General features: G+C 49.9%; 5 protein-coding genes across 6 annotated transcripts; 4 read left to right on the top strand and 1 right to left on the bottom strand.

Moving 5' to 3' along the window:
- Window positions 1-437: 437 nt before the first annotated feature.
- PV06_04503 (uncharacterized protein) lies at window positions 438-3,186 on the top strand (the record flags this gene model as incomplete). The annotated part of the gene is made up of 1 exon (XM_016405405.1): window positions 438-3,186. The coding sequence occupies exon 1, from the start codon at window positions 655-657 to the stop codon at window positions 3,184-3,186; it is 2,532 nt and encodes an 843-aa protein (XP_016263611.1). The 5' UTR covers window positions 438-654.
- A 245-nt stretch (window positions 3,187-3,431) lies between these two features.
- PV06_04502 lies at window positions 3,432-4,671 on the top strand. 2 transcript variants are annotated; one of them, XM_016405403.1, is made up of 4 exons: window positions 3,432-3,512; window positions 3,764-3,883; window positions 3,941-4,019; window positions 4,074-4,671. In XM_016405403.1, exons 1-4 carry the CDS (start codon window positions 3,481-3,483, stop codon window positions 4,290-4,292), a joined length of 450 nt encoding a protein of 149 aa, XP_016263609.1. In that variant the 5' UTR covers window positions 3,432-3,480; the 3' UTR covers window positions 4,293-4,671. The 2 variants fall into 2 exon arrangements, with proteins under 2 accessions (XP_016263609.1, XP_016263610.1); XM_016405404.1 differs by lacking the exon at window positions 3,432-3,512 and having other exon boundaries at window positions 3,513-3,883.
- Window positions 4,672-4,969: 298 nt separating this feature from the next.
- On the top strand, window positions 4,970-6,922 carry PV06_04501 (uncharacterized protein; the record flags this gene model as incomplete). Its single annotated transcript, XM_016405402.1, has 1 exon — window positions 4,970-6,922. The coding sequence occupies exon 1, from the start codon at window positions 4,988-4,990 to the stop codon at window positions 6,920-6,922; it is 1,935 nt and encodes a 644-aa protein (XP_016263608.1). The 5' UTR covers window positions 4,970-4,987.
- Window positions 6,923-7,035: 113 nt separating this feature from the next.
- Window positions 7,036-9,463, bottom strand: PV06_04500 (uncharacterized protein). The gene is made up of 3 exons (XM_016405401.1): window positions 9,307-9,463; window positions 9,040-9,256; window positions 7,036-8,991 (listed from the first exon to the last, which is right to left on the bottom strand). Exons 1-3 carry the CDS (start codon window positions 9,344-9,346, stop codon window positions 7,164-7,166), a joined length of 2,085 nt encoding a protein of 694 aa, XP_016263607.1. The 5' UTR covers window positions 9,347-9,463; the 3' UTR covers window positions 7,036-7,163.
- A 196-nt stretch (window positions 9,464-9,659) lies between these two features.
- Window positions 9,660-14,454, top strand: PV06_04499 (uncharacterized protein). Its single transcript, XM_016405400.1, has 5 exons — window positions 9,660-11,021; window positions 11,069-11,212; window positions 11,258-11,738; window positions 12,074-12,176; window positions 12,229-14,454. Exons 1-5 carry the CDS (start codon window positions 10,364-10,366, stop codon window positions 14,041-14,043), a joined length of 3,201 nt encoding a protein of 1,066 aa, XP_016263606.1. The 5' UTR covers window positions 9,660-10,363; the 3' UTR covers window positions 14,044-14,454.
- Window positions 14,455-14,900: the final 446 nt, after the last annotated feature.

Here is a 14,900-nt window from a genome sequence, read left to right as displayed (position 1 = left end):
GTACGTACGACTTCTCCGTAGGACATACTCCGTCAGGTGGTGAGGTATGCGTCAATCTGGATGGCTGCTTGGGGTTCAGCCCGGTGCCTGTAATGCGGGACCTAATGAGCCGCGCCCGCCTAAAGAGCACGCCTACCTTAATGATCCTACTGGTACAGAGTAGCGTCGGTAAGTGTACTGAACCTATTGTAGGTAGCTATTGTAGGTCTCTAGGCGTGCCCTGTTCCTTGACAGGTGTTTCTCCGCATACCAATGATGAGCAAATCACCGCCACCATCGCTTACCTTACTTTTTAAGTGCCTACTTCGTAAAAGTAGAGCCTCTAATAAGTCGAGAGCCCCTCACACAGCCACAGGTGCCCGTTGCTGCCCGCCCCTTACGCGCCACCAAATCTGCGCCCATATTTGGCAACACTTCTCTATGGGTTTGATTGCTTCAGGTCATTGATCCTAGTGACGAACGCATCGAACGCATACTACCTCAAGGAAAATTCGTCATTCGGCTCAACACACAGGACACTGTCATTTGAGAGTCTGGTACCTCGGATTTGACACATTAGAATTGACACTGCGGTGCGGCCGACAAGCCTCGACACGGGTGGCCAGCAGAAAAATGGACATTCTCAGAAATCTCTCGTTATAGCATGAATCGAAAATGGCCAATTACTCGGCGGCCACGCAGCTCAACATGGAGCCTAGCCAGACGGACTTCTATCATCCGTACCAGCCTTATGTGATACAGTTAGAATTTATGATGAACCTGTACAAATGCATCGAGGAGAAGAAGGTTGGCATCTTCGAATCCCCGACTGGCACAGGCAAGTCTCTGAGTCTTATATGCGGTGCCCTGACATGGCTTCGAGATCACGAACGTCGAATGTTGAATGCCACGTTTGGCCAGACTGATGCATCTGACTGGTTATTGCAAGCCGAATTTGCGGCACAACGCCGAGCACTGATGCTAGAACGAGAGGAACTCGAACTCAAGCTGACAAAGCTTCGAGAAGAAGAAAATCGTCAGAAGCAGAGAGGAAGTGATGCGAGGGGATTCAAGAAAGCCCGCACTGGTGTGATTCAGAACCAGGTATCAGTTGACGACGACTTTCTGGTCGAAGATTACGAGAGTGACTCCGAAAGAACAGCGGCTTCTACAACCTCGAAAGAAGGGTTTTCTAGTTCAACACAAGCACTACTTGACAAGCTTCGACCTTCTGTCAAGGCAACAGACGTTGAAGAGCCCGGTTCGGACCGCCTCAAGGTTATTTTCTGTTCTCGAACTCACTCGCAATTGACCCAATTTGTCAATGAACTCCGTCGTGTGAAGCCACCGCCATCTATGGATTTGATGATCGATGATGCAAAACAAAACTCCAAGTTGGAGGAAATAGTGAAGCATCTCGCACTTGGATCGAGAAAAAACTTGTGCATTAATCCCAAAGTCTTACAACTGTCATCAACAGCTGCTATCAACGAAAGATGCCTTGATTTACAAAAACCCGGGATTGCAAAAGACAAAAAGTGCCCCCATCTTCCTTCAAAGGAAGACAAGGCAAGGGTAGATGCTTTTCGAGACAGAGTTATTTCTCAGATCAGGGACATCGAAGATGTCGGCAATCTTGGTAAGGACTTGCAGATTTGTCCATACTATGCATCTCGAACTGCTATAGCGCCAGTTGAAATTCTTACCCTGCCATACCCACTTCTTCTGCAAAAGTCTGCTCGAGAGGCTATGGGTATCTCCGTCCGGGACAATGTGGTCATTATTGACGAGGCCCATAATCTCATGGATGCGATTGCTGATACATTCTCAGTGTCCCTGAGATTGAGTCAAATTGAGCAAGCTCTACGACAGATGACGGCTTATGCGATTCGTTTCAAGCAGCGTCTCAAGGGGAAGAATCGCGTCTATGTTACTCAAGTCATCCGATTGCTCAATTCGTTGATAGACTGCTTGCAAGTTGTAACTGAAAAAGCACACTCACATGAAGTGACAGTCACAGCTGCCAAGTTGATGTCTGGAAAAGGCGCGGATCAAGTAAAGCCGCACAAGTTGCTGCAATATCTTTATGAGAGCAAGCTTTGTCACAAGGTTGAAGGTTACAGTGACTCTCAGAGCGATGAGAAGCCGAACACTGGAAAGGGAGCCATGATGCAGTTTCAGAACTTCTTAACCGTATTGATGAATCCAGATGATGAGGGCAGGTTCTTTGCGGGTCGACAGGACAAGGACATTGTTGTCAGGTACACCCTGCTGGACCCGAGAGAACATTTCCGTGAAATCGTTGAAGAGTCTCGTGCGGTCATCCTGGCTGGAGGAACCATGTCACCAATGTCAGACTATGCAGACTATCTATTCTCGTACCTCAACAGAGAAAGCCTTGAAATGTTCAGCTTCGGCCACGTTATCCCGCCCTCTCATTTGTTTGCCCAGGCGGTTGTAAAAGGGCCCTCAAATATCGACTTTGATTTCACCTTTGAACGACGTGGTTCGGAATCGATGATCGTTGAGCTTGGGAACATGGTTCTGCGGACTTGCACTGTTGTCCCAGACGGAGTGGTGGTCTTCTTTCCAAGCTACGACTATCTCACTCAGGTTATCTCTGTTTGGCAGAGGTGTCCGGCGAGCTGTTCTCTGATGCAATCGCTGGCTGCCAAGAAAACGGTCTTTCAAGAATCAAAAGGTGCAGCTGCCGATGATCTGCTCCGGGACTATGCGATTGCTATAGATTCGGGCAAAGGAGGGCTTTTGTTGTCGGTTGTAGGCGGAAAGCTCTCTGAAGGCATCAATTTCTCAGACAAACTGGGTCGCGCAGTCATTGCGGTGGGCCTTCCATTTCCCAATGCCAATGGAGCTGAATGGAAAGCAAAGATGCAGCACATCGAAGAGCTGCAATATCACCAGTGCAAGAAGGCTGGTAAAACAGAGGGTGAAAGCAGGGCTGCGGCCAAAAGTGCTAGCAGAGATTTTTACGAGAACGCATGCATGAGGGCAGTAAATCAGAGTATAGGAAGAGTGATCCGGCATAGAAATGACTACGCCGTGATTCTGATGGTCGATCGACGTTTCTCGACCGCGAGGATAACACAGAAACTTCCTGGCTGGATCAAAGACAGCATGCACAATAGTCCTGTGGCATGGAAAGTGACCGAAGCGGACATTGAGGCCTTTTTCAAGGCAAAAGAATGACAATTGTCCGACTGCAAATCAACTGTGCAAGGTATTAGCGATATCATCAAATTCACAATGAGTATAGAGAGGCTTTGCAGTATTCAGTTCAATGTACGGATACAGTTCATGTAGTCTGTCCATGCGGTTGTTGCGAGGCTGGAGGTGATCGAGGCTGCGCCCATAGTGCCAAGATTTAACAGCGCTAACCATTTTTGTATCTTGGCACAAATCTCCCACATTGTGTTTGAAGACTTCGTCAAAGAGTCGTGACCTTCAAGCAACCACGACAACTTCAGTCTCAACACCGACAAAATGCCTACGAGACTGACAAAGACGAGAAAGCAGTGAGTTCACCTTCATTCAACTTTGGAGAAGACATCATGAATGCGACCGACCATCATACGTTTCCACGTCCTGAACCGATACCCTTCCTCGAACGAGAGCGCCGACGAGCCGACAACACAAAGTCAACAAGAAATTAGCGACATATTTCCCTTCCGATTCCATTCCCCTACAACTTGGTCGCCGGTCGCATTTGTGGTGTTGAAGGACGATGAGAACTGGAAGAGAGCTAGGCTAACATTTTCTTCTTCAGCCGCGGCCATGTGTCTGCCGGTCACGGTCGTGTAGGAAAGCACCGCAAGCACCCAGGTGGTCGTGGTCTTGCTGGTGGCCAGCATCACCACAGAACCAACATGGATAAATACCATCCTGGGTATGTCGAATTCGAACTTGAAAATGGTCTGGCGCAGTTTGATTGACAAACGTATAGTTACTTCGGAAAAGTTGGTATGAGACACTTCCATCTCACCAGAAACCAATACTGGAAGCCCACAATCAATCTTGACAAGGTCAGGAAGCCGTAATCCATGGAATCATGCTCATTTACTGACACGCCGTATCAGCTCTGGGCTCTCCTTCCTGAGGAAACCCGTGACCAATACGTCTCTGGCAAGAAGACCGACACCGCCCCTGTTCTCGACCTCCTTCCTCTTGGCTACTCTAAAGTTCTCGGCAAGGGCCGCATCCCAGAGATCCCAATTGTTGTGCGGGCAAGATGGTTCAGCAAGGAAGCTGAGCGCAAGATCAAGGAGGCTGGCGGTGTTGTTGAGTTGGTCGCATAAAGGGTGTCAAATGGACTGTGGATTTCAGATTCTTTGGCAACGGTCGGCAGAGCATCTCTATCGATCAAACTGCTCAGCTTCTCTTCGACCACGCTGTACCCAAAACACCAGTCGAAGCAGAAGCAAACATTATGACGAGCGAAAGTAGATAGCTCTGTGCTACGGGCAGGGTGCTAGCAGTGCGCATTCAAAGCGATAACCCATCAACATTGCCTTGACTATGGGAGGCATTGATGGACATGAAAATGAAAAAGAAATTACGCAAAATCTGTTTTGGGGGGTTTTATGCTTGGGATTCTGCATCCAGACTTCACCCATCGCTACCTCGCACCATCACCTTTCTCATCTTTCAGCAATTGTATCAAATCCTAGAACAGGCTGTAAATTGTTCCATGGTCTGTATACCTGGCCTTGCTTTGTAGTCTGTAGTCCGTACTCCACATCCTATCGTCTCACCGTCTCACCGGACGAATTTTGTTGCTCCGGCAGTCACGTGATCATGCGCTTCGGCCAACTTTCCTGCGGCCGTCAACGCGTAGAGTGGCACGCGCGCTGAATGCGCCGTACTTTCATGCATGAATAAACCGTCTGTACATGAAATGTACAGCATCTGATGTGTATGGACCGTAGAATGTTTTGACCCATGGGACACCTGAGTTGATATTGCCTACACCTACAACCACGCTCTGCACATTATGGACACGACTCTTCCCCTTCTGGACACTCCCAAGAAAGCATCACTACAAAGACAAGCAGATACCCTGCGTGCAGCGCTGAAAGATTACGAGCGCACCTTTGCGGCAGAACATGACGGCCGGAAACCTGGCAGAGGAGACATCAAGTCGAACAGAACCATCGCGACCAAGTACACGGAATACAACAAACTCCGTGACGTGGTTGCAGGCAGGCTCGGGCTCGACGCTCTGAACCCGCCGGCACCAAAAGTACGATCTTCTCGAGCAGACAGTGCAGTCAGCTTGACCCCACACCGATCGTATAAGTCTACACCCTCGAAACATCGCCATGCTCACGATCTCGATCCCTATGACGCTCCGTCCTCCGTCTCGCCCAAAGCAGCTCTTCACGCCATCGGACCTACTCCAAGGCGAGATGGGATGGTCATGGGGATCTTCGATATGCTCCCTCCGTCAGGCTCGCTGAAAAGCTCCCAGGACACTCCTTCCAGTCGAAAGCGCAAGATCGATGCCTTGAACGACCACGCCGACCCCTCGTTCGCGCCCGTGGTTACGCAAACACCCAGTCGACGGCGGACACATGACAGCGATGCGTCCCGTGTGGAAGACCATCCCAAAGAAGCAAGTACAGCCACGACTCCCGCATCGCGAAGTCTGAACGCAGGTAGAGGAAGGAGAAATTCCAAAACCCCCATGAGCCAAAGCAAACGCTTCATGCTGGACCACTTTTTCGCGACGCCTAGCGCAGTACGATTCTCTAGCCTCGTCGAGCGGGAAGAAGAAGACGAACGTGACGAAACGGCAAGGAACCTCCCACACACCAAGACGCCGTTGCGTGACGCCCTGCTTGGTCTTTCGCCGGTGTGCCAGAGGCAACTACACGACGGTAACAACGCTGACGCGACGCCGCCATATTTGAAGCGCAGTTTCAGTTTCAAAGAACGCCTCTTGTCCGCCTCAGGTAGTAGTCGGCCGGGATCATCTGCAGGCGCAACGGCTGGTGCCGCTGAACTAGGTACGAGTCCGACGCGACCAAGGAGGAGGCCAGGGCCACGGGGATCTGGTTTGGGTGTGGTCAAATTTGCGCCGAAACCATTGAGCCAGCTCATCGCGGAGCACGCCAGTCAGAGTCAGAGTCAGTCTGAGGAGAGGAGCGTGGCACAGGCGCGCGATGATGGCGACGAGGACGACGACCTCGAAGCTCTACGTGAGGTAGAGGCGGGCGGAATCAACGTTCTCGTCGGCGATAGTCAACTCAACCCCGGTCAGGGAGGCAATGGCGCCGAGGCAGAGCAAGGTGGTAGAGTGTGGAAGAAAAAGGGTCAGAAGCGTACGACGCGAAGAGTCATTATGCGGCCCGTCAAGATGAAGCCCGCCGCTGCGCCGAAATACGTGGCTGCAGAAGACGAGGAGGAGGAGGAGGAGGAGGAGGAGGAGGAGGATGATGATGACAGCGAAGACGAATTGGCTCTTGACAATCATAACCGGGGTTCAGAGAGGGTGGAAGAGACTCAGTTTGTCAACGACAATGGTCGAGCCGGTCAAGATGAGGCCGAGGAGGATGATATGCAATTCCTCATCGCCGAGGCCGAGTTACAAGGTGACGAGACTGGGTATTTTGATCCTGACGACGAGCAAGACGACGACGACGACTTCCGCCTCGAGTCAACGACACAAACGAAGAAGATGCAGAAACCACGCGAAAAAGCCAAAGCGAAAGCCAAGGCCAAAGCAAACAAAAACAAAGACGAGTCGGATCTCCTGCTAGGTAGACCTGCAAAACCAACATCCAAGGCGAAAAGGGACGCAGACAACCCGAAAGAAAGAACGATCAACCCGAACGCCTACTCTCACATGAACTTTCGCAGCCTGAAGATCAAGAATAAAAACTCCAAAGCCAAAGGGAGAGGCAAGTTTGGTAGGGGACGAAGGTGATTCGATTTGGATCCTCGTCGAATTGGGCACCAACGAAACGGCAGTATCTGGCGGTATATACCTACAAACAAACGAATTCAATGCTTCATTTATATTGGACCAAGTAATTCGTCACGATTGAATGAACCAATAAAACCAAAGCGTTGTTGTTGAATTTCATTTTTTCTCTCACTCCCGCTCTGTAGCTAGACCTGCGAGTAAGCAATCTCCAGATGTCCACGAACTACCTAGACGACATATGTTATCCATCTTGTCCTAATCTGACAAGTTCCTGCAAAAAGTCCTCGCCGTTAACGAGCTCAGTGCTGCCATAGATGACTCTTCTCGTCCGAGGAGCCGAGCCGACGCTGCCACCGCTAGCGTTTTGGCCAGAAGTTCTCTTCACCCACTCCTGAAGATTGCCGTATTCGTCCATGCTCCCTCCACCGACAGTAAACACGATAGCCTCCGAGTAGCCTTGCCTTCTTTGGCCAAAGCTCGGATTGACGCCTCCTGCACCTTGACCACCGCGAGATGGGGGAGCTGAGCCGCCTGTCGTGCCTCGGGCGTGGGCACTGCGAGGGTCGAAGTACAGGTAGTTTTCGGTTTTAGCGATCGCAGACGATGAAGCGGCCGGAGGATCCATAATGGATTCGACAATCTTGGTGACTGTTAGATCTTTGTTTGCAGGGAGGAAGTTCTTCACGCCCGAAACGAGGGCGTCCAGGTTGACGGTGCCCAATGCGGAAGAAGAAAGCTTGTCTGTGAAGTTCTTGGATAAAGAGGAGAGGCCACCAAATAGCGGTGCCTGAGAAGGTTGAGATGTCGTGACGGTAGAGGCCATCATGGTGCCTCTTGTCTCGAGTCTGACGTTCGATATGTGCTTGATGGCCACCACTGCATCGCCTACTCCAGCCGCGGTCAAGGCGCTCTCAAATTCCGAGAGTTCGGATTTGGTGGGTTCTTTATCGACGCTGAGATACCAGATAATGAAGATTCTTAGTTTGTCGAGTGGATTGTTGCCTTTGTCATCAGATTTGATCAGCGCTAGCATCTGTTCTGCTGTTTGTTTGGTGATGTTCTCTTCGAGCTGGAAGAAATTATCCAGCTGTCGATCCTTAATGCCCTTCAGGAGAGCAGTTGCGATGTTCATATGCATGTCTAGCGTAGCCTTTCGCTCTCTCAGCTCCGGCAGCAAGGTTATTGCTGCCTTCAAATGAGCGGCAGAGGCCGAGCTGTCGTTCAGATCTTCAATGCTGTTGACCCCCGTCTTTTTCGTGACTTCCTCGGCATCCGTCTTGTACTTCGTGAGCTCCGAGTCTATGTCCTCTGCCACCTGCGGAAAGGGAGCGCTCGCGTTTCGTGCCCAGAAAAAGTCGCTTGCGTTCAGGTCGTAGGCTTTCGTTTTCGGTGCCACTGTACCTTCTTCTGCCACATCCACCGTTATGCGGTTGAGATGCATCTTCAACACATCGTGTACCAGCGACTGATATGTCCAAGAATGCGACAACATAGGGACCAGATCGACATTCCTGTCTAGGATGACTAGAACTGGGCGCGAGGGTGTTGAGTACACATTGGCTGCAGCTTTGGAGGAGAAAAGATTGTCCTTGGAATTGAGAACATGATCTCTGAGCTTCCGATCTAACTTGCTCGCTATCATCTTTGCCAACTCCGACTGTGGACACCTTATGATCGGCACTGATCCCATGGTTACACTGACACTGAACAGTCCGCTCACTATTCGGTCTATTGCAGCATCTTGAACGTCTGCCTCCGCTTTTGCGCTGTTGAATGTCCAGTAGGATTCTTTTCCCATGCCCAAACTGAACAAGTCGGGCTCTGCGACAATGAAATTGAGGTATTGATCATATACTTGAGCGATAGCCTCCGCTGTGTTTGTTGAGGAGATCTGGGCGGCGAAGTCTTCGAGAAGTGGTCGGGGTACAGAAGAGAGGAAGTTTACGTAGGCTGGGCTGTACAGCCCTCGTGCGAGGTCCGAACATATCAACTGGATGTTCACAGCCGTAGGTTCGACCAGGTAAAGAACAGGAACATCCGGAATAGGGTAACGAGGAGAGTTTATGTTTCTGTCCGCAGGTTAGAATCTGCCTGGGCGGTTATGTTCTCAGACTGACAAATGGATTGTGACACCTTTGCTCCGTAAATCGTTGACTCTAAGAACACTGCTTATAACATCTCGTCCAAGATTGTCAAAGACAAGCACTTTCCATATCGGCTCGCCGTTCTCGTTCAGAACAGAGGTTGAGTGAGAGGGGTTCGAGGAGTCTGTCGCGCCATTCGCAGCCTCTGATAGCTCATCGTGATTCAGGCTCAGTATGCGCTCAATTGAGGCTACACATGTCAGCTAAATTGTGGTAAGGAGTCAGGAGCCCATGACTGACCTATTTGGCGATCCCGTAGTGTCTGAATCCGGGCTGCCATGGTGGGCGTATGGGCTAGACTGTAGATAGTCTAGGAGGGATGTTGGAGGCAGGGCAAGGATGTCATGTTTTCATTCCGCTACAACAGAATCACCCTACAACATTGTGGACATGGTGGCATCAAAAGCAAGACAAAAGGCACAACAATGTCTCTAGCCTCGCCAGGCATCTTGGTCTCTATGCGGTTGCACGCTTGAGGCATGTTACCCGAGGTGGCACCAATGCGCCTTCCCGCATGAAGAATAGCGCCTTGTTTGGAATTGCCCTCAATCTCAACCACGCCTCAGACTCTTTCTCTCTCACACTTTCCCTCACCTGTCTTTTCCATCCTAAACAATCACGCTCTACATCTTTCTCATCCTCCTGTAATTGTTCCCGACCCTTTTCTGACCGTGGACTGTAATAATTGCATTGAATGGTCTTTTATCTTGCTTTTTCGCATGGCTGGAGTCGGGGTGATGAAGTTTGGCGTGACTGTGACTGAGGCGCGTTTGATTGCCATCTAAGAAATTCGTTCACAGAAATTCATCTGCGGCTCTTTTTAAAAGCCATTTCCAGACACGGTGGACCGAGTACAATTAGTGCTTTTGGCCCTCAGGCTGGTCAATATTAGAGACATTCTTCGAATTGTGGCATTGAGTTCGGATTAAGGCACGAGGGGCAACCAATTTGTTGTTGTTACGGGACAGAAGAGTGACCCAAAAGGACAGACAGACAACCTGAGAACCTCTGTTTGACTGAACGACTACTGCTTAACCTAACACCTAACGCATTTCCTACAATTTTCCGGACGACAAACACGGATAATCCGCAACCCATTCCATCGCCTTCGGGCTGATCTCTGCGCTGTCTGTCGTGGCTTTGATGCAGCCGAGAGAGTGTTGCGGCCTGTGAGTGGCGAGTCCAAGAAAACCTGAATTTCTGCCACCAAAACCAAGCGTTTAATCGGCCGCCGCCGAGTCCGAGCACGTGACCTTCGATCTCCAGAATCTCCAACTCCAGCTTGTTGGTCAAGGGAATGGATTCGTCCACCAACCATGCCATCAATGGCACGCATAATTCCAATAATCAAGCGTATCCCTATCTCGATGGTATTCAGACCTATTCCAATGAAGAGTTTAGTCGATTCTTCGATCCTGCGCTGTTTGAAGACACCACTATTGGTCCTGGCTTCACTCAGCAGACACAACAACTACCTCCAAACTTCAATCAAGATGTGTCGAGGCAGTCTCACAGTCCGCTGCCCCAGTTCAATTCACCTCAACCCGCCTATCAACCTCATAATCAATACTCCCAGTCTCCCCTCTACGATACCCGCCAACTACCGCAGCAGCAGAACTATGACCCTCGCTTCTACTCAGGGCCGTCACCGTCACCTCTCGGCTTTGAAGGCGGATATAGCTTCCAGCCTCCGATGAACTACAATGCTCAGGGCTTCAATTCTCAACACATGAATATGCCACCGAGGCAGACACCAACGCCGACGAATTTTGCCCCTGGCTCTGGACAAAAGCAACAGCCTCCTCCCTACGTCAATGTGCAGCCATCGCACCTGGCTCAGATGCAGAACCCTGAGATGATGCATTATGGAAATTATCAGAATCAAAGCCGTCAATCATCGGGTTCTTTTGTTGACCCAAACCTGTTGTCGACAGGGCAAATGTTGGGTGCCTCAAGTAAGTTTTACGAATCGTCTGTCTGGACTCTGACTAACCACTCGCAGACAATAATGTGAATTTTCAGCATCAGCAGTCATATCTTGGTCAGCCATCCTACTTCAAAGCTGGTTCTACGGTCGATCCAAGGACATTGCAAGGTGCACTCCCAGTTCAACCTGCACCATCTCCTGCTACACAGCAGCCTCAAAGTATGTTGCTGTCTTTTTCGCAGAGCGCCACGCTGACAAAACCAGTATCTGTGGTTATTCCAAAACCTGAGAAAGCTCCACAAAGCAAACCTTCCAAGGACTCGATTGCGCCCAAGAAAACTAAGAAGAAAGGCACCAATGATCCTGCATCAGACTCGGAAGATGAACTTTCCATTCAAGTCGAGGAGCCTCCAGAGCCGACGCCAGCAATTCTGAGTATAGATCTGCCTACAGAGGAGGGACAAAAGGCACAGTATCTCGCTGTTCACGCAGTTTTCTCACCACGCAACAAGCCTGCAACTCCTGAGAAAGTTCGGGGTGGCATTGCAAGCTTTGGTGATTCCGTTCGGGCACTGCGAGATTCCTGGAAGGTCAAAAATGAAAACTTGAGAAAGGCCGAGTTACCCGATTCCCCAACAGCTAAAGATGCCGATGCTCTCAAAAAGGAAGTCGCCCGCTACCGTTCGCTTATTCAGGAGGTAATGACGAGATCGTTAAATTTCGGGCATCCCTCCATCGTTAAAAGGTATGTCATTCTAGCAACTCCTCTTGATATCAGCGTCCAACCGCCTACCCTTGTGCATTGTGATATTGCCTCTCTGCATAGTCGGCGCGCAGTCCGGAACTGTCCAAATGATGATCTTGTTGTCCGAGACATGGCATTACCTGGCTCTCAATGTGCGCTGGGTTTATATAATTCTACTGCATCAGGCCAGACCGGCTTTGTCAATAGTTCAACCTGCATAAATAGTCCACAGATTGGTTTTTCCGTGTTGATTGACGCAACACATTCGGACCGAACAATCTTTCCTCTCTCACTCATAACTATGCGTAACTTTTACTAATAATTTTGGCCTTCAGACTAGGCGAGAATCACTTCACAATGGCAGCACTGTCGTCATTCATACTTGATCGATTCACCGTGGGGGACTATGATAGTCCCCTTACACTGGCTATCCTAAAGGTGCGAAATTTACAATATATCCGTCTGAACAACGTACTAACCCTTTTCTCAGTTCGTTATCAAGTTTGAAACACTCGATTTCGAAACGTTAGAAATGACGAAACTGTCCAAGTTACTACAACGCTTGACTAAGAAAGCAACCACAGATATCAAGACATTGGCGCAGTCAATTCTTGAAAACGCTACAGCTGTGTCTGCCAAGAAGAAAGCTGCCAGCAAATCCGAAAACCCAGCGTCACCCAATGTTGGTGGTAGCCCTAGGGAAGCGGTCGCGGGAACGAAGCGGCCGCGCGAGGGTGAATCAGCTTCACAGACTGTACCAAAGAAGGTTGTGAAAGTACAATCGTCGAAGCCTCTGGCATTGCAAAATGCTGAACGTAGAAAGGCTTTTGAGGCTGGTAAAGCTGCCGAGAAACCTGTAGCTACCTCTTCAGCTCCAGCAAAGGCCAAAGTGGCAGTGACAGCGCCTCCCAAATCTGCCGTTTTCTCATCTTTAATGTCGGCCTCCAAGAAGCCAGGAACCTCAATTGCTGCTCGTGCAGCTGCAGCCGCAAAAGATAAAGGTTCTGCGGTGACGAATACCCCGGCACCACCGGTGGTAGTAGTGAAGAAGGAAGTTGTTGGCAGAGACTCGCCTCCGATTTCGGGCGCTCTAGCGCCGAAGACCACATCGACCCCTTCTGCCCTTCTCGGCCTCTTAGCTGACATGGAGAAGAAGCCTCAGAAAGAAGTCAAGAAAGAAGCTCAGATACCGAATGAGACGGAGGAAGAAAAGGCCAGACGTCTCCGGAAGGAGGCACGTAAGAAATTACGTGTGACGTGGAAAGCGGACTCGGACCTAGTGGAGACTCGACTCTTCACTCACGACCCAGATGAGGAAATAGGTGACGGTGACAGCCTGAAACGTGATGCTGGTGATACAGGTCGCGAGGGTGAAGCTTTGAAACTTCATCAATCCATGGATGACTTGGATGATGAAGAGGATGAAAATGAGGATTCACATGAAGATTTCGAAACATATTCAACTCCAAGCGAGGTGGATTTCACAGTCCTCGAAAACGACACCGGCTCCTCAGAAGCTAACTTCTTCAAATTTGGAGGTACGACGAGAGCCGAAGGTGTGAACAATGAAGAACAAAACAAGCGTGAGCAGGAGACGGTCATGGCGACATATGCATCGAAATCCGATCGACCTCCGACACCAAAGGAGCCAGATGAGAACGAAGAGGGCGATTTCGAGCCGGCAGAACCAGCCATTGACTTTGGTGAGCCTGATGCCAAAACTCGTCAACGCGAGAAGGATTATCAAGCACGTCAAGCTAGAAATCAACCTGGTTTTCCACTCCAGCCTCAGGTTGCTCCGGCACAAGCCGCTTCACAGCAACCCGCGGCCATTTCGTCGGCTCTTCAGCAAGCTTTGGCTCAGTTTCAACCAGCTCAAGCTCAAGCCGCGGTGGCACCCCAGCTGGACCTTTCAGCATTGTTCCAGTCAGTTCAGCAGATCAATCAACAAGTTCAAAGCCAGACTCCAGCACCCCAGTACGCACTGCCCCCTGTCACTCCAGATCTAAGCACCATCCTGGCGAATTTGCAACAGCAACAACAACAGTCTTCTCAACATTCGGCACCTTCTGTCGGTATAGGAACTGATATCAGCCCTTACCCTGGCTCAGTGGATGATTCATCACGGAAGCATGCTCGAACTGACTCCAATGACTATGACTATGATGAAGCTGGCAGGAAAGGAGGAGCCAAGAAAAAGAAACCCTACAACTACAAAACACAGATTTGTTCATTCTGGGAACAAGGTCGATGTACTAAAGGTGATTCTTGCACATACCGACATGGTGAAGAAGATTTTTCTTGACAGCGATGATTCATGACGATACCGATACTCGCTTGATTGTACAATATTTTTTCGATCATTCAAATTAAACCTATCAGCGGCACTATTTCGACATTGAGCAGTCAGTCTGGGACTGGGCAGCGGTTCTGTCTTGTTTCTTTTGTTTTTCCCCGCTGATTCACCAACCCGAGAAACATGGCGTTGTTTTTGAACCCCCCAGAAAGAGAGGAGAGGTTGGCAAAATTTCAGCGTGACAACAAAGATTGCTTTTGTCAAAGTATATGCATGCATTGGGCTGATGAGAAAGGACCCTTTGAGCTCTGGGGGGAGGGTTGATGAACTTGATATTGCGAGTGAGCGGGCACGAGAGAGTAAATGATATCCTAGATTATGGAGTGCCAAGGGCATGCTTAATTGAAAATATAATCATTCACCCTGCAACCAAGATTTTTATATGTCGAGACTCGTAGTTTGTCGTCCTGAAGAGAATCGTTGCTCAGGTAGGTGACCTGGTACCGAAGACGTAGAGCAGGGAAAGAAATGCCAGCCTTGCCAAGGTTTTGTTTAACTGCTCGCCGCTTTTGACACCCTCTGTCCGTGCTCACCAACTTCTCCTTGCTCCTACCCTTAGATTTGAGCTGAATGTCGCCCGCACTACAACGATCCAATCTACCGTATCACTGGTATATCGGCTTGTCAATGTCACGCCCGAGACTCTCTACAACGAAATCACTGAAGCTCTAGCCGATCGGGAAGTGCTATCGTATCCACTGCCTCCACACCTTCGGCCTCATTTACCGACACGTGACCTTGTACAACCCTTCCCTGCTCCAGATGTACCTGAATCGTCTATTCCTTATCTTCACGAGAGCCTACGG

The sequence above is a fragment of the Exophiala oligosperma genome (genome assembly GCF_000835515.1).
Source record: "Exophiala oligosperma strain CBS 72588 unplaced genomic scaffold supercont1.4, whole genome shotgun sequence".
Taxonomy (NCBI): Eukaryota; Fungi; Ascomycota; class Eurotiomycetes; order Chaetothyriales; family Herpotrichiellaceae; genus Exophiala; species Exophiala oligosperma.
The sequence above is the reverse complement of the archived record's forward strand: the minus strand, read 5'-3'. Positions and strand labels throughout refer to the sequence as shown.

Coding starts and splice junctions, on each gene's coding strand:
- PV06_04502 (XM_016405403.1), top strand. CDS start 3,481: ATGCCTACGAGACTGACAAAGACGAGAAAGCA. Junction 3,513..3,763: donor CTGACAAAGACGAGAAAGCA/GTGAGTTCACCT, acceptor TTTCTTCTTCAG/CCGCGGCCATGTGTCTGCCG. Junction 4,020..4,073: donor CCACAATCAATCTTGACAAG/GTCAGGAAGCCG, acceptor ACGCCGTATCAG/CTCTGGGCTCTCCTTCCTGA.
- PV06_04500 (XM_016405401.1), bottom strand. CDS start 9,346: ATGGCAGCCCGGATTCAGACACTACGGGATCGCCAAATAG. Junction 9,257..9,306: donor ACTACGGGATCGCCAAATAG/GTCAGTCATGGG, acceptor TGACATGTGTAG/CCTCAATTGAGCGCATACTG. Junction 8,992..9,039: donor AAAGGTGTCACAATCCATTT/GTCAGTCTGAGA, acceptor ACCTGCGGACAG/AAACATAAACTCTCCTCGTT.
- PV06_04499 (XM_016405400.1), top strand. CDS start 10,364: ATGGATTCGTCCACCAACCATGCCATCAATGGCACGCATAATTCCAAT. Junction 11,213..11,257: donor TGCTACACAGCAGCCTCAAA/GTATGTTGCTGT, acceptor TGACAAAACCAG/TATCTGTGGTTATTCCAAAA. Junction 11,739..12,073: donor CATCCCTCCATCGTTAAAAG/GTATGTCATTCT, acceptor TTTGGCCTTCAG/ACTAGGCGAGAATCACTTCA.